Source organism: Myotis myotis, unplaced genomic scaffold (assembly GCF_014108235.1).
Source record: "Myotis myotis isolate mMyoMyo1 unplaced genomic scaffold, mMyoMyo1.p scaffold_m19_p_25, whole genome shotgun sequence".
Taxonomy (NCBI): domain Eukaryota; kingdom Metazoa; phylum Chordata; class Mammalia; order Chiroptera; family Vespertilionidae; genus Myotis; species Myotis myotis.
Window position 1 is genome coordinate 4179681 of NW_023416330.1, and position 17064 is coordinate 4196744.

At 61.0% G+C, this 17064-nt stretch overlaps 1 protein-coding gene across 4 annotated transcripts; it reads right to left on the reverse strand.

Moving 5' to 3' along the window:
• Positions 1–25: 25 nt before the first annotated feature.
• Positions 26–17050, reverse strand: SLC4A2 (solute carrier family 4 member 2). 4 transcript variants are annotated; one of them, XM_036356101.1, is made up of 23 exons: positions 16879–17050; positions 13182–13295; positions 10968–11133; positions 10574–10815; positions 10377–10495; positions 8740–8972; positions 8509–8651; positions 7370–7550; positions 5617–5752; positions 5369–5534; positions 5163–5277; positions 4866–5050; positions 4555–4780; positions 4219–4434; positions 3991–4139; positions 3691–3885; positions 2355–2609; positions 2147–2236; positions 1790–1956; positions 1042–1295; positions 778–947; positions 348–521; positions 26–252 (listed from the first exon to the last, which is right to left on the reverse strand). In XM_036356101.1, exons 2-23 carry the CDS (start codon positions 13230–13232, stop codon positions 172–174), a joined length of 3714 nt encoding a protein of 1237 aa, XP_036211994.1. In that variant the 5' UTR covers positions 13233–13295; positions 16879–17050; the 3' UTR covers positions 26–171. The 4 variants fall into 4 exon arrangements, with proteins under 4 accessions (XP_036211994.1, XP_036211993.1, XP_036211992.1 ...); XM_036356100.1 differs by lacking the exon at positions 16879–17050 and adding an exon at positions 16539–16833; XM_036356099.1 differs by lacking the exon at positions 16879–17050 and adding an exon at positions 15490–15670.
• Positions 17051–17064: the final 14 nt, after the last annotated feature.

Consider the following 17064-nt stretch of genomic DNA (forward strand, 5'->3'; position numbering starts at 1 on the left):
TCATACAGAGACAAAAGGCCAAGGATAGGTGGGGGCCGAAGCACTTTACTGCGGGGGGGAGGGGAGGAAGGGGACTTTAAATTAATCACTTAAATAAAAATGAGGAGGGAAGGGGATGGGAGAGCATCCCTGGCCCCTGTTCCCTCTGTCCATCGTCCGTCCCGGCAGCAGCTACACAGGCATGGGCATCTCATTGTACTCGTCCACACCCTCCCGCTCATCGAACACGGGCTCTGCCTCATTGGCGTCCAGCTGTAGGGGAGGATGGTGTCAGGAGGGGTGACCCCAACCAGGACCTTGGCAGGGACCAGAAAAGGGGCTTGGGGCAGGAGGGCAGGCAGCCTTACACATTTCATCTCTCGATCCGTGAAGATGCGGGTGAGCACCACCATGCGCAGAGGCACTGTGAGGATGAGGATGAAGGGGAAGGCCAGGGAGGCCGCTGTGGACATGACGGCCCAGAGCAGGGCCAGGCAGAGCAGCTGCAGGGCTGTGAACAGGTGCATCCGGAGGGTCCGGACCTGGGGGTGGGCAGGGTGGGATGAGACGGGTGAGCCCAGGCTTCTACCAGCCGAGGGCCCTGGTCCCTGCTGGGACATCTGCTTCTGCCACATCCAGAGGATGGCTGACCCTTTTCCTCTCCACAGGGGTGAAGACAGAAGTGCCTTCTTGGGTGCGCACCAGAGCCTGGTCTGCACAGACTGAATGGTGGCTAGCCAAAGTGGGCAGATGGGGGGCTGGAGGGTGACCCATGCAGCCCTCTGAGTGGGGTCTCACCTTCTTCACATAGGTGACATCTGGGTGGTGTTTGGGCGGCATGAGCAGCAGGTGCAGCCGCTCATAGAACTGGATCCCATTAAGGGAGGTAACTCCCATGTAGAGGAAAATCCCGAAGAGCACGGCCAGGGGTATCTGCCGGAGTAGGTCCCCGATGACCATGGAGAGGCCTGGGAGGAGGGGAGAAACAGTGGTCCCCAGGGTTCCACATCCTCAGTGCACCCGGGGCCCCTCCAGGACAGGCAGGGAAAGAGGTGAACATACCCACAAGCAGGGCAACTAGCAGCCCTGTCACCCGTTGCTCCTTGACCTCTTGGATCTTGGGCTTGTCCCCGGGAGCCACAGCCTTGCTCATGACGGTCAGTGCGTTGGCATGAGTGACAGAGCGGACGGTGGCAGCAGCCAACCAGGGCAGGCCGAAGACAGCACAGATGCCGCCCATGGCCACGATGAGCAGCAGGTCCAGGTGGAAGCCGGAGCCCTTCTGCAGCATGCGCTCCTTCTTGGAGATGATCAGCCTGAGTGGGACGGGCGATCACTGAACCTGGGGCCAGCTCAACAGGCAGGGTCTTTCCTGAGCCTCTGCTTTTGGAAGCTGGTGGTCCCCACCCATTCCGTCCAAGTGAGCGTTCCATCACGGAACTGAGCCCTTTCTGCATGCCCCCGGCCTCTAGGACAGCTCCAGCCTGGACGGGCCGTGCCAGCCCACAGCAGCTGGGTCTGCCATCTACAAAACCAACTCCCTCTACAAAACCAACTCCCTCTACAGAATCAGCTCCCTCTACAGAATCAGCTCCCTCTACAGAATCAGCTCCCTCTACAGAATCAGCTCCCTCTACAGAATCAGCTCCCTCTACAGAATCACCTCCATCTACAAAATCAACTCCATCTACAAAATCAACTCCAGCTACAAAATCAACTCCAGCTTGGCAGCCTGGGTTCCCCCACCCGTCAGCCCCAAGCCAGGGCTCTGGCCCATCCACACACCACCCCCCTGGCGAGGACCACGCACGTGGTGATTTGCGTCTCCATGAAGATGAGGATGAAGACCAGGATCGCGGGCAGCAGGCTGGCCACCATCATCCACACGGGGAAGGCACTGTTCACGCCCAGGGGGTTGATGACCCAGCCCCGCTTTTCCGGGGCCGTCACCGAGAATCCACTGGGCACGCTCAGCTTCTGCAGGACAGAGGTGGGGCTGGTGAGCTTGGTGCGAGAGCCTTGGGCGGCACAGGCAGGCTGAGCCCTGAGATGTGCCATGGAAAGGGCCCGTCTGCCCCTGAGGAGACGGCTCTGGGGTTGGGGACTGCAGGGCAACATCCAGAGCCCCGTGCCAGGCAGCACGTTCTCACTGTGCGCACTGCCTCACCTGGGTGTAGGTGTCCTCGATACTGTAATCCACAAGCACCATGATGAGGATCGCGATGGGCACCCCAAAGTCCCCAATCACCCGCCGTACCTGTGGGCAAGCGCCATGCTCAGACCAGAGGCTCCTGCCCCGATCCGGGCAGACCTGACTCCTCCTCACCCCCTCCGACCCCCGGCCCCCGCCTCCATCAGGCCTCCGGCCCACACACCCGGCCAGGGAAGAACCGGCTGTTCTTGAATTTTCGCAGGAAGAAGGCAATGAAGAAGGTGCCGGCCATGAGCACCAGCGACAGCAGGGCTGTGTTGGGCTGGCCCCGGGGCCTCTCCTGCCCAGAGGGCTGGGCCGAGCTCCCATTCCCTGGCCCCAGCGTGGCCCCTGCCCCAGTCCATGTGGTATTATCGCCGCTGTCCACTTCAGAGCTGTTGGAGACTGAACAGCCATGGAGGGGGTGTTCCTGGAAGATCTGGGGAGAGGACAAAGGGCTCCATCAGCAAGATTTCCGGGCTCAGCTATATGCTGAACAAGACAAGTGGGCAGGATGGCCAGCCTGCCCTCAGGAGCTTTCCTTGTTGATTCAGAAAATATCCCAGCCCTCGCCGGATGCTCAGTGGTTAGAGCATTGGCCCAAGGACTGAAGGATCTCGGTTTTTTTTTTTAATATTTCTTTATTAATTTCAGAGAGGAAGGGAGAGGGATAGAGAGTTAGAAACATCAATGATGAGAGAGAAACGGCGATCAGCTGCCTCCTGCACACCCCCTCCTGGGGATGTGCCCACAACTGAGGTACATGCCCTTGATCGGAATTGAACCTGGGACCCTTCAGTCCACAGGCCAACGCTCTATCCACTGAGCCAAACCAGTTAGGGCAGGATCTTGGGTTTGATTGGGTCAAGGGCATATACCTGGTTGTAGGCTCAATCCCCAGCCTCAGTAGGGGGCACGTGCGGGAGGCAACCAATAGATGTGTCTCTTTCACATCAACATTTCTTTCTCTGTCTCCCCTTCCCTGCCACTCTCTGAAAAATCAATGGAAAAATATCCTCGGGTGAGGATTAACAACAACAACAACAACAACAAAAACTATTAGCAAGAAAATAACTCAGAAGACCAGATGTGCGCACAGGAACCTGAGGCCTGGGAGGCTGCTCTAACTGGGAAGGAGCGGGAGTGTGGCTCCACCCAGGCCGGGAGGAGCAGGATGTGGAGCGCAGGACTGAGCCTGTCACAGACTCGGGTCTGAAGTGTGACTGTGACCGTCTGTCCTCTCAGGGGCTTTTTCCTGTCTGCATTTCTGGGTTGTTTGCCACTTTAACAAAAGTGATTACTTTGTTATTAACAATGTTTTTCAGATTGATCTCAAGCCGGGGTGTGTATTGATGACCTGGCAGGACTTGTGGGGAGGTAAGGGGAAAAACCAGCGCACACTCGGTGGGCCCGATGGACTGTGGCCGGGGATCTCCGAGCCAGCCTGGCCTCACACCCAGGAGAGAGAACAGAGAGGCACAGACAACCCCGGCTCCCTCCAGTCCCGAGGCCTCGCCCACCTTAACCAACTTGTAGAAGGTCTCGTAGATGAAGATGAGGGAGATGAGGAAGGCAAAGATCTCCTGGGTGAAACGGGAGACGAAACGCACCAGGAAGCTCCCCTCCAGGGCCACCATGAGCAGGGCCAGAAGCACCAGCCAGAAGCCGATCCACACGCGGCCCACAAGGTACTCCAGGTCGTTGCTCTTGCAGAACTGCGGGGCAGGGAGGGGATAGGCCCAGTCAGGTCCAGAGCCCGGGGCTAACTGGCTGGGCCTGTTCTGGAAAGAGGAGCACCCCCGTGGCCTGTGGGCCCTCACCGAGAAGAAGGCCTCCTCAAAGACCAGCAGGGGCCCCGAGAAGCCGATCACCAGCAGCGGCTGGGCGCCCAGCAGGCAGAAGATCACGCCCTGGATCGCGGTGGACATGATCAGCTCCGACACCCCGATCAGGTCCTGCGTCTTCTCTCCTGGGGCGGCAGGAACCTGCTCAGGGGCTGGCAGCCCAGCCCTGTGTGCTCCCCACCCCCACCGGAAGCCTCTCCTTACCCAGCAGGCCCCCGAAGGTGATGGCAGGAGACAGGGCTGCAAAGTAAATGAAGATGACCGCAGCCAGGCACTGGGGGTCGAGTGCATCCCGGAAGTCACTCAGGTAGTGGGGATAGCGGCGCCGCACATCCCGGATCAGCCCCCCGAAGGGACGGCCTGTCCGCCGAAGGGGATCATCTTCCACTGTGTCTGTCGCCTCTACCATCTGCAGGAGCGCTGCAACCCAGGCCTCCATCAGGGTGCCTGCCGCAGCCCCCGCCCGCCCCGCTCCCCTCCGCAAAGGCACAGACCACCCAACTCCTGCCCCGGGCAGCCCCAGCCTGCACTGGCCCGTACCCTTATCTTGGGCAGACTTGGGCTCCAGGCCAGCCCCCGGGGGCAGCAGCCGGCCCTGCTCCTCCCGCTTCTTGAGCATTTGGCGCTGGAAGTGAGCGACGGATCGCAGCAGCTCCTCGCCCTGCACTTCGGAGGGCGGCAGCACCACACTGCAGTCCAGGAAGGCGTTGATGGCAGTTAGCAGGTCCTCCCGTTCGTCTGCCAGGTAGGCTGCCTCGTGGAATTGCTGCCAATGCAGGACGGGGGCTGGTGAGGGCACCGGACAAGGGCCAGGGGCCTGGGGCAGGGCTGGGCTCTGGGCTGGGGCTGACCTTGTCGGACATGAGGGTGGAGATGGAGCGGCCGATCTCATGGTAGTCCATGTTGGCGCTGCTCGGGCCCAGCAGCAGGAAGAGGAAACGCACGGGCACAGGCACCTCCAGCACCGCGTCCAGCTCCACTGCCTCCCGCAGCCGCACGAAGGCCATGGTGGGCCGGGAGAGGAACTCCACGCAGCCTGGGGGCACAGGGCCATCGTGGGCAAGAGCAGGGCGCAGGCCACCTCCCAGCCCCAAACCCAGGGGCAGCACTGAGGCGGGCCTGCTGCCAGGGCGCCCACCCCCACTTACCCACAAGGACCACTGTAGCCTCAGCATTCTCGGGGATCTTCTCCAGCAGCTTCAGCTCGTGCTTGGACTTAGAGCGAGTGATGCCGGCCGAGGGGGCTGGAGGCGGGAGCTCACGCTGGGGACGCAGAGCGGAGTTCAGCCCAGCCTGCTGGCAGCCCTGCAGCCAGCGGTGCTGGCCAGACCCGACCCAGGCAGGGCACACTCACCTCTCGCTCCACCTCCAGCCTGGTCTCGGGGACACCTCCAATGAGCGGCTCGGTGACATGGGGGTCACTCTCGGCGCCCTGGCCGTGGTGATGCCCCAGCAGGGAGCCCAGGGAGCCGGCCGAGATGTTTCGGGGGAAGGAGAATTCCTTCTCATCACTTGGGTGGCTGGTGGGGCAGAGCGCGGTGGGTAAGAAGCGCGACAACAGGGGCTGGGGGCCGCGGCAGGGTGCAGTGGGCGGGGCCTCACCTGTGTTTCAGCAGCAGGGCCCGCAGCACGTTGGCTCTGTCCTCGGCCTGGATCTGGTCAGAGATGACCATCTGCTCCACCACCTGGTGGGCCACCCCCGGCAGGGTCTGCTGGTCCAGGTCCAAGAGCACAGCCCCTGGAAGAAGGATGATTTAGGGGGACCCTCAGGCAAGAAAGTGTCGGGCTGGGGGAGAGCCGGGGAGGAGGGCGCAGCCAGGTGAGGGCCGCTCAGGGGACAGTGAGCAGGGCTTGAGGCCCCAGTCTCGTTGCCTTTCTGACCTGTTCCTTCCTATCCCCCTCCCCCCAGGAATGTTGTGGGGCTCAGCAGAGGCCTCGGAACCCCAGCTATCAGAGTGGGAACCTGGGCCACAAACTGCCCAGGCACCCCTCCATGGACGCAGGCGGACTCCCCGGGGGCCCCAGTCACCCACGCCGGCTCAACAGCTCCTGACTGTGAGAAAGTTCCTCCCGCAGTGAGCCGCACGCTGCCACCCCGCATCCACTCCAGGTCCTCGCTCTGCCCTCTGAGCACCACAGCACAGCTCTGACCTTGCCCCATCTGAAGACGACCCCTCCACCGCTCCTCAGCACCCCCTCATCCAGCAGCTGCTCACAGGCACTTACTAGACCTCCCCGACAGGTCACTCCTCTGAGCTGCCATTTCATACAGCAGTGAAAGTGCTTTTAAATATATTTTTATTGATTTCAGAGAGGAAGGGAGAGGGAGAGAGGGATAGAAGCATCAATGATGAGAGAGAATCATTGATCGGCTGCCTCCCGCACGCCCCCTACTGGGGACCGAGCCCTTGACCAGGAATCAAACCACTGAGCACACCAGCTGGGCAAGGCAGTGGAAGTCCTTTTAAAAGTCTCCAGGTCATTTTTCTGTCAAGGTCAACTGTCAGAACACAGAACTAAAGAACAAACAGAACCAAAAGCCTCTGCGCAGCCACAGCGGAGATCGCTAGGCCTAGCGATAAAGCGCCGCAGGCCTCGGACAGCCTCTTTACTCCTCGTTTGGAAACAGTTCTAACAGCAGGTTTCTCGGTCCTCAGTGCTTAGAACTGGGCCTCCTGACAGTAGCTGAGCGTGCTCTCCCAGGGGGAGGGAGGAAACAAGCAAAGAGCAGAAACGGCAGCCGCAGAGCTCCAGAGGCTGCGTCTGTGCCCTGTAAGTCAGGGTTTACACCGTCCTACAGGTTGGATCATTTTAGAAAGTGTTCCATCAAACCTGTGGAAAACCATGTTAGCACCCGAAACATACCAGCTTCGGTTATTGGAAAGAGCCCCTTAGAGCCCTGGCTGGTTTAGCTCAGTGGACAGAGCCTGCGGATGGAAGGGTCCCGAGTTCGATTCCGGTCAAAGGCACATGCCCGGGTTGCGGGCTCCATCCCGAGTGGGGGGCGTGCAGGAGGCAGCCAATCAATGATTCTCTCTCATCATTGATGTTTCTATTTCTCCCTCTCCCTTCCTTTCTGAAATCAATAAAAATATTTTAAAAAAGAAAAAGAAAATGTCACTTAGACAAGATAAGAGAGGGGAGTCAATCCTGCAGTCACCCACGGCAAGGTGATCCTGAGGAAGGGCAGGCTGAGTGACATCTGGGAGGAGGCTTCCTCCGGGCTCCGCTGACATCGATCATGTGGCTCAAGACAGACGTGGGGCCGTTTGGCCATGTGGTTCTCAGAGAACTGGCCTGAGGGGGGCGGGTGTGTCCTGGGCGAGGACAGCAGGGAGCAGGGCAGAGCAGGTACCGTGGGCCAGGGTCCGGCGGAGCTCCAGGAGGCTGCGGAAGGACAGGGAGGCCACGTGGGGCTTGCCCCAGCGCTCAGTCTCCTCCTCCACGTCCTCTTCAAACTTGATCCAGCGCGCCGTCTCCCGCCACTGCGGCTCCTGGTTCTTGTCCAGCAGCAATTCGTTCAGCTCCACAAAAACCTGGAGATGAGACGAGAGGGCACGGCAGGGTCAGAGCCACTGGGGTTCCAGGGGCTGCTCTCAAACCGACAGTGTCGAGATGGGTGCGTGTGACTCTGGATAGCACAGGGCAATAGGCACGGAGTCTTAGTGAGTTCCTATCCAATCGGAGACTTTCTTTCCCTCATCTGTAAAATGGGAGCAATACCACCCACCTCAAAGGGCCTTTAGGGGGATTAAAAGAAAAAGCAGACAAAACACTGAGCATAGGACACAACTCACGGTAAGTACTTGGTGAATAGTCGCCACAAACACACACGCACACACACACACACACACACACACACACACACACACAACTGTGTATGATTCCATTTATATGCATTCAAGAACTGGAAAACTAATAACAAAAGAGCAGTCGCCTCTGAGGGTGCTGGCGGGAGGAGACGTGAAGCAACCCGCCGTGTGCAGGAAATGTTCCATGTCTCGTGGAATGAGCCAGCTGTGTATGTGCACAAAGCCACTGAGCACTTAGCCCGCGTTCACTTTACTGTATGTCTATTAGATCTCAATAAAACGGTTTAAAAAATCCACTGGGAGGGTCAGGGTTCAGGACCACAGCCTTGGAGTCTAAGAGGGGCAGCATCACAAAGTCACTGAGTGACCTTGGCCAATCACTGCCCTGGTTTATGGCTGACGCCACCTGGGCCATCGTCTTTACAGGTTGTGGGAGGATCAATGAGTCAGAGGTAACTGGATTCTGGAAAATGAAGTTCAAGGCTCTGCAGAGCTATCTCTAGTCCAAAGGGCCCACAGACACCTCACTGCCAGAGAGGGGCCATGACAGGCACGAACAGTGTGGGAGGAAATGTCCCCACCACGGCGGGTGGGCCGGGCTGGGGGCGATCACTGCTGGTCCGAGAGGCAGGGGGAGGGGCGGTGAGGAGAGGAAGGACGCGCGTGATGCGGAGAACCTGACCTCATGGGGCTTGTGGGGGGCCCGGGGCCGGCCCCGAGGAGTGGGGCCGGGCTCACGTCCTTCCCGGCCACTCTGCCCGGACCCTTTGGCATTCTTCCGTACCAAGTGTCGCCGAACCCCAGGAACATCCTCAAACCGGTGACCTGGGGGGCAGAAGGGCAGGATCAGGCTCCCCCTTTCTCTTAACCCTGTTCCCACGAGCACTGGGCTTGGCCCAGGCCCAGCACTCACTCTTCATGAGGTCTAGGTCAGCCGTGGCCAGGGTCTGGGCCTCGCTCTCATCCGTGGGGACCCGGGGCAGCAGTGCCTGCTCGGCCCCTGTCATGCTTCCGATGCGCCTCCTTTCCTGCAGGTTGTAGCTGCGGTGCCCAGGCTGCGCTTTGGTCAAGGGGCGCCCTGAGGCACCTCCATCGTCACCTCCTGCTGTGCCGCTGGCCACTGCCACCACCTCTTCCGCCACGGCTCTGGACAGACAGAGCGGCCATGAGACAGGGAAGGCCAGGCCCCCTCCCCTCAGCCAGGAGCAGGCAGGAGGACCCCACCCTCCGAGCGCCCTACTCTAGGGCGTGCAGTTGTGAAAGATGGAGGATTCTGGAAGCAGACTAGATTTGTGCGGCCCTCCCCTCTACTGGCTCTGCCCTGAACAATCACATCAGCTACCTGAGAACAAAGTCCTGAGCAGCAAAACTGAGCTGAGGCAACTCCTGTGGTGTGGGGAGGGGTCGTCTGAAGCCACCACTCGGAACAGTGCTGGTTCCCTCCGCCCTCCCAGGCACTTCCCTAACCATGGACCCCAGAGGGTCCCAGGGTCGCAAGTTTCTGACCACATGGGGTAAAGTATATGGAGATGAGCTTTGAGACCTCAGACAGCCCCTGTAGTCATGAGGAAGATATCACTCCTTATCCCGTCCACACTCCAACTTCTGCTCTCTGCCACTGCCAGTGATGGTTTCTCAACCACTGCCCGGTACCTAGTGCTTCCCACCGCATCCAGACCAGGACCAGGACCCTGCACCACCAGGCTTCCTCTGCCCATGCCCTCGCTCAGTCCCCTGGGCTCTGTTCGCACCCTTGCTCACAATCTGACCCGTCTGCAATGCCAGGCTTCTCTCAGGCTCCCCCACCTCCCACTGGCCACCCGCTGCCCACAGGCCAGTGCCTACAGTGAGACCCAGCTGGGGACCCAGCACTACCTGCACAACGAGCCTGTGCACACCCTGGAGGGGCACCGTGCCCTTCACTTCCCCGCAGCCCTTCATGCTGCCTGGCACCCAGAAAACAACAGGTCCCTGATAGTAGCGACCTTGAGAACTCATTCAAAGTGATTTCCTCCAGGCAGCCTTCTCTGGCCAACACCCGCAAACTCCAATCACCTGCTGTTGCTGACGCCGTGCCTGAACCAGGCCGTTTGGCATAGTAACTTGTTCTGGTGCCATTTCCTGAGATGATGACCAAGGTAGACTGGCAGCTCCCCAAGTGCAAAAGGGGTTCTCCTACTTCTCTTACGTCCTTAGGGCCCCAGGGGTGCTTGGAAGTCATCAGACCAGTCCCTGACCCAGAGCTTGATGAAGCCTGGGGCGTGGGGCTGGTGGGGGGCGGGGGAGGCAGCTCAGACTACACATCTGTTCCGTCCCAGGCTACACCCTAACTCACACCACCCCTTAATCCCTACACCCACCTTTCGAGAAAGGGTCTATGATTGTTGGTTTACAGATGGAGAAACGGGCTTAGAGAGGTTACTCGCCCAAATAGCTAGTGAGAACCAGAACTGAGATGTAAACCCCAGTCTGATGACCCCAAGCCTCTGCTTCTTTTCTCAGTCACCTCGCGGACAAAAGCAGGGAAGTTCTCTGTTTGGGGACACTTACCCCGTCTGGGCCCCTTTGCTGGCCTGGGGAGCTGCCTCCTGGTGGGGCAGTGGCGGAGGGGGAGAGGGACTGGTCCTTTCTGCCTTCCGATCAGCGCCTTCATCCTCCTGGAGAAAGAACTGGAAAAGGGACCCATGTAGGCAGAGGGCCAGGCTGGAGACCCCACAGACACCCTCCCGGGTCCTGCTCCCACTCACCTGCACGGAAGAGGGTGTGGAGGCAGGGGACGGCTGGGTGAGTGCCCGGGCCCCCTCGGCCTCACTGGCCTCATCCTCATCTTCCTCTCCCTCCTCAATGGTAGGGGTCTCCCCAGTGGGGGAGGCTCCAGGTCGCCTTCGAGGCTTCCGTCCGGGGCCCTGGGGTGTCTTGCGGCGGCGGGTGTCCGGAGGCAGGTGGGTGGACAGTGGGTGATGGATGTGGTGGGAGGACTGACGGTGGTCTGCAGGGAGAATGAGACCTGGCTGCCGGGCACAGCCTCACTCCCCTGCCATCCTGGCCCCAGCCCCGGCCCCTCCCGCTAGGCCCCTGCCCCTTTCTTTGTGGGCAGTCAGGCCAGAGGGCCCCCACCCCCTCCTCAGGGTATCCCCTCACATTCAAAGTCTTCCTCCCCATAGCAGCGGCCTGGCTCCTCCCCTCCTCGAGACCCTGTCTCCAGAAGGATCTCCTCAAAGCGCTCCACGCCCAGGGTGCGGTGAAGTTCATCTTCCTCCTGCTCAGGGAAGCCAGGCACGGCAGGACCCAAGCTCTCTGGCTCTGGCTGCGAGGAGGAAGGGATAGAGAGAAGACACAGGGGCTCACCAGGAGCGCACACCGAACCCTACCCTGCCCAGTGCTGGGGATCTAGTACCCGTCCTCTCAAATGCTAGGGATGGCCCTAGCTGGTTTTGCTCAGTGGACAGAGCATCGGCCTGCGGACTGAAGTAATCCCCAGTACCCTGGCCATGGTCTTAGGGTATATTGGATTCCAGGACACATGCCTGGGTTGGGGGCTTGATCTGCAGTGGGAGGCATGCAGGAAGTAGCCCAGCAATGATTCTCTCTCACACTGATGTTTCTATCTCTCCTTCTCCCTTCCTCTCTGAAATCAATAAAAAAAAAAATGCTGGGGACTCAGACCTGCCCCCCAGCAGCCTACCCGCTAGTTCCAGGCTATCTGGACCCTGGCTGTGCCCATCCGGCAGTTAGGGCAGCAGGAAGGGTCTGCTCTGAAAGTCTCAACAGAAACCCTGTGTGTGCAGCCCCTGGCAGGGGATGTAAACCTGCAGCTCACGTGGCTGGCGGTAAACACACTCCCTCTGGACGGAGGCAGCTGCTGAGCCTGAAAAGTAATTTCTGGAAGCACCTAAGCTAACTGACCTGGACTCGGGTCTGAGTCAAACTGAAACCAAGCCCCTGGACAGGAACATAGCTTCACCTCATCAGGGAAGCCCCCCCACCCCCCACACCACAGCTGCATTCCCTGGGGTCCCTCCACTGCTCCCGGCCCCGCCTCTCACCCCACCCCCACTCCCACCACCTGAGTCATACTGCAGGAGAGGAGCAGCAGGACTGCGGTGGCCAGTGGCCCAGTGGCCAGGCGCTTCCAAGAGCTGGCGCTTTTAGAGACTAGCTAACGGCCTAGTCTGCCGCCTTGGTCCAGCCCCCCACCCACCCCCTGCCGGTCTCAGCTCCCAGCGCGCCAAATATTTGCTCAAGAGCTCCTGGACGTGAAGGGCATCAAGATCTCAAAGGGCAGGGTATGGAGTCCCCTCCACGGGGCTGCTAGCGCGGCTAGAGCAAGGAAGAGCAAGGGGAGGCAGCTGGGAAGAAGGGAGGGTCTTGGGGAGACTCCGAGGTGAGGACAGGAGCAGCAGGGGTAGCAGGGACATTGGATTCAAGAGGAGGAAGGGGTCAGGGGGCTGCTTCTCCCCAGCCCATCTCTGCAGCTCTAGCCCTGCAATTCCCAGGCGCTCCCCCCCCTCCCGCCCCCAACACACACACACACACACACACACACACACACACACACACACACACACACACACCACAGTTGGCACGCTGCGGAGAGGAAGGCAGGGGGAGGTGCTGAAGCGAGTGAGGGCATGGAGCTAGCGGGGTGAGGGAGGGGGGGTCTTGAATCCCTCGCACCTGAGGGCGCAGGAGGAAGTCCATCGCCGGGCAGGGGTGAACTTGGGAAGGAGGGGGGAAGGGACCTGCCCGCGCCCCTTCTCAGTCACGTGTCCACTGGGCCAAAGTGACCAATAACGGGCTGATTATAGCACTCGGGGTTAATCATTACACTTCCCAGGAAAATCGGGAGGGCCACGTGGGGTGGGGACCACGTGGGGTCGAGGCGGGGCCTTGGGTGGCATGTGGGGCTGGGGCGGGGCCTGGGCGGTCACTGCTAGTGAGCTCCGCCCAGAACCACTGAGCACAGACTGCTGCTCTCCAAGGCCCGTGTGGGGCTGGGCACCGGCGTCCGTTTCTCTCTCACTTAGGCTACCATCGAGGTCTTCAGTAAAACAGCCTCAACGCCCTCCCCAGGTCTGGAGGCCTGCTGATGCCCCCCAACCACTACCCACCTCAGACCCCTAGCACCCCTTGGGAACCCATTACAGGCTCCCCTCACTCCCAAGCCTCTGCGCGCACATGCACGTACGTGTGTACACACACACACACACGCACACGCACACGCACACGCACACGCACACACGCACACACACACGCACACACACACGCACACACACACGCAATGGAAGCCTCAGGAGGAGCTCCTGTGGCCGGAGGAGAGACAGTGCGGTGGCCAACTCAGCTGGCAATACTCACAGTTCGGAAAGAATCTGCGCCCGAGGTGGGGCGCCTGGGGGCGCTGCTCATGGCCAAATCTTAGCCCTTTTCGCTGTCGCTGCGGCTTTCAGGGCAACAAGGTGGCGGCATAACCTGGACAGGGGAAAGGACCGGTCACCTCGTGGGGCGACAGCCCTTGGCCCAGCCCAGGCAGGACAGGATGCCGGCTTCCCGCTGCCGGGCTTCGAGGAGTCTCCCAGCTGTGCAAGATCCTCCCAGGTCACTAAGGGCCTCCGAGTGGCCCTTAGAGGCGGTGAGAGCAAAGAGAAGAGTTATTTATAGGCAGAAAGGAGAAGAACAAAGAGAAAGATGGGTGAGGACTGGGACCACAAAGGGCCAAGAGACTAAAGGAGGAGTTAGGGTAGAAAGCAGAGGCGGGAGAGGCTGCAAAAAAAGTAAGGGTTGGGGGGCGGTGAGAAGGGAGTCAAGGCCCAGACCTGGAGAGAAAGCATTAGAGACGTGGGGGGGAGGGGGGCGAGGAGGGGGAGGGAAAGGACAGGCTGAGCCAGAAGCGGGAGCAGTGACCTCGAGGTGGCATGCGGAGGTGGACTGAGACCAGGGAGGGTGTGCTGGAGAGTGAGATGCCCCATGGAGCAGGAACGTGGGGAGGAAGGAAGGGGGAGAAACAGCTCTGGAGAGAGTCCAAACAGACAAGCAGGGGGTCAGGAGACAGCCCAGGGCAGGGAAGGAGAGCAGACTGCCCCTCCCCGACGAAAGCCAGGCCGGAGGGATGCAGGCCCCCTGGGGGAGGGGCAGGAGCCCCACTCCACTCACTCAGTGGGAGGGAGGGCGGACAGGCACAGACCAGGCCGGGTTTTATACTGGGGGAAGGGCACGTGAACTTGGAGGAGGTGGGCACCGAGCCCTGAGGTTCTGCCTTGAAGGGCAGTCCTGATCGCTCCCTTCCCCTCCAGCCAGGAAAATCTGAGTGGCAGGGCTGACGCCCTCCTGACTGTGACTATAGGGGTGTCTGGGAGAACACTGTGTGTGGTGGGGGCGGGGAGAGCTGCAATTAGGGAACCTGACCGGTGGGAATCGGGGTACCCATTCACAAGTGGGGGACTCACAGGGGGGCAAAAGTACTGAAACTCCCCACTGTGTGGTTGGGGGGACTCAGGGTTGCCCAACTTAGGGCTACCTCCGAGGTAAGACAGGCCAGTGGAGGGTCCAACAATATATGTCTGAGGGGGGTGTCAGTCCAGAATGGGGTGCCTGAAGCGACACATTCCTGGCAAGCACTCAACTCAGCTGACGGCTCCCTTCACCTCCCCCAACAGGCCTTTAGCCAGGACACGTCTGGTGCAGGGGAGAGGAGCGGGGAGGGGGGACACCCGGCCCTGGTCTGAGAAGCCTGTGGAGTGTTTTGAGCACATGCAGGCGCCCCACTCTCACCTCCAGGCTGTGCCCTCACAATGCTCCTCCATCCTCCCTCCTCCCCTAGCCCCCCTCCGCCCCCTCCCCCGACATCCTAGAACACAAAGCAGCTTCTGTCCGGAGCACCGGTGCCGATAATCCGAGGTAGGGACACATTCCGGGACCAGCCCTGACCGGCCCGGAGGATTAGCATCTTCCCCCGACCCAGGGGATTAGCACCCCGGACCCCACTTGGGGCATTAACCACGTGAATTCGCACATTCCACAGCTCTTCCGAGTGGGATTGGCTGGGGTGGGGGGCGGAGGGAGAAGGATAAAGTGGACCCTGCATCTCAGGCTGCACCGTCCCCCACAACCAGTGCGGAGTTCCCCGCCCAGACGAGCCAGCCCCCCAGGAGTCAGGTCCAGCTCTCGGGGCTCGTCTTTTCCATCCCCACCCAGCGGCTCCCTCTTCTACCGGACCCCTTGTCCTCACCTGACCCGCCACCCCTACCCCCTTCTCGGCTCTTCCTCCAACCCGGAGGCTGGGGGAGATGCCGCCGGGCAACCCCCAGGCTGGGTGCCGGGCACAGGCCCAAAGGATAGAGTAGGGGTCGCAGGGAAGAGGGTCGGGTGAAGCCCGCCCGGGAATTAGGAGGGGCGGCGGCGCTCCCGGGACTGCCCTCTCCCGGGGACAGGGGGCGCGGCACCCTCGCCTTAGGAAACTAGGCAGCGGAGCCGCGATCCCGCTTCTGCCCAGCAAGCACTCCCCTCGCCTCCCCATCCTTCTCCCCAGACATCGCTCGCCCGCGCCCCAGTCTCCGCCCTTTCCTCCACTTCCACTCCCTCCCGGCTCCGAGTCCCGAGCTCCCCCTCCTTCCCCCTCCCTTCCCCCGCGGCCCGGGCCCTCCCCCGCCGCCCCCTCTTCGCTCACCCGCTCGCTCTAGACTTCGTGCCCCGGGGGCCTTGGGGGTCTCTCCCCCTGCTCCGACGCCTTCGCGCGCTCCCGACGGCTCTCCGGTGCCCACCTCGGGGCTCGCCCCCGCCGCTCCCAACTTCTCCCAACTCAACTTTCCCCCGCGCCGCGGGCAGGCCAGCCCCCTGCGTGCGCGCCCCCCGGCGCACCGTGCGCGGCCCCGGCGCGAGGATGGGAGGCGGGGAGCGGGGGCCCCGACCCGCGAGCGGAAGCGCGCTGCCAGGCACCGCCAGGCACCGGAGCCCCGCGTCCGGGAGGCGGTCCCCGCTCTCCTGCAAGGCCGCCGCCCGGGCTCTCACGCGCCGGGCTTGGGTGCCGCGGGGACGCCGTGTCTGGCCCCTTGGAGGCACCGCTGGGCGGAAAGGAGCCCGCTCACTCTGGGGATTCCAGGCAGGAAAACGGAGGCACGAAGATGACAAGGAAATTCGGGACCGAGAGGCTGAAATAGGAGTGTATCGGGCTAAGAATCTCTCGCGCCCGCCGCCCCTCCCCTCCAGTAATCCCCAGCACCTCCACAAAAGCCCCATCTTGGCTGGGGGGGAGTGGCGGGGTGGAGGGCGAGAGGGGTGTTGCGGGCTGGAGGTTGGATGCCCGGTACCCTGAGCTGGACTTGACTTCCCCAAAGCCGGTACCCTGAGCTGGACTTGACTTCCCCAAAGCCGGGGACTTCTGCCGGGGAGAGATTCCCTGCGGTGACCTCCGTCCTTGAACCCAATTCATAGCCATCACCTGTCATTTAAAAATCTGTGTGCACTTCTGGTTTTCTCACTAAATGATAAGTTCTTCGGATAAGGAATATACTTGTCGCTTCTTTTCTATAGTCTGCCCCTGGGTGAAGCACAGAATCGTGAACGCACAAAACGTTCAGATGTAAACGAGTTAATACATGTTTAGCACCCACTCGGGTTCCTGCGCTACGTGCGGTTTGGGCCCCATTTCGTCGGTTCACAGCCCTCAGAAATGCAATCATGAGACAATGAGAGCAGCGCGATCACATCTATAATCACCTCCGTACGGGATGCGGTCAAGGCTGCTGCATCTGTCTGTGCGTCTGTCTGTTGAGGGCGGTAACCAACCTGCCAGCCTCGGCCACACCCTGGCTGGGCTCGGGCTCTGGAGACTGGCCTGGGTTGGGGGGCGGGGAACGACTCCAGCCGGTTTGCCTGGGGAAGCGAGCGACTGGAGTCGGGTGGCCCAGAGAACACAAGGGTCTTCGGCGAAAGCTAATTCCAGTTTCCAATGGGGCACACCTGCCTCTCGGCCCAGCCTTCGGGTCAGCTGGTCCCCGTAAAGACATCATCAGGAAGAGATGGCTGGGAGCCATTCCCCAATCAACGCTGCGCTCACCAGATGGCCTGGAGAGAAGTGGGAACCCGTGCAGAGGTGGCCCCGAGGCCGTTGAGACCTCGACACCATCGACCCGGTCAGAGCCGGACCGCCTGGGCTCGGGATGTAGGCCACCAAACCCCAAACCTCAGAGAGCGCCCCACCCCCAGCCCTGCTGCACTCTGGAATGTGTCGCCCCGGAGAGGC

Coding starts and splice junctions, on each gene's coding strand:
- SLC4A2 (XM_036356101.1), bottom strand. CDS start 13,232: ATGAGCAGCGCCCCCAGGCGCCCCACCTCGGGCGCAGATTCTTTCCGA. Junction 7,551..8,508: donor CCCCCCACAAGCCCCATGAG/GTCAGGTTCTCC, acceptor TCTCATCTCCAG/GTTTTTGTGGAGCTGAACGA. Junction 2,237..2,354: donor GCCGGTTCTTCCCTGGCCGG/GTGTGTGGGCCG, acceptor GCTTGCCCACAG/GTACGGCGGGTGATTGGGGA.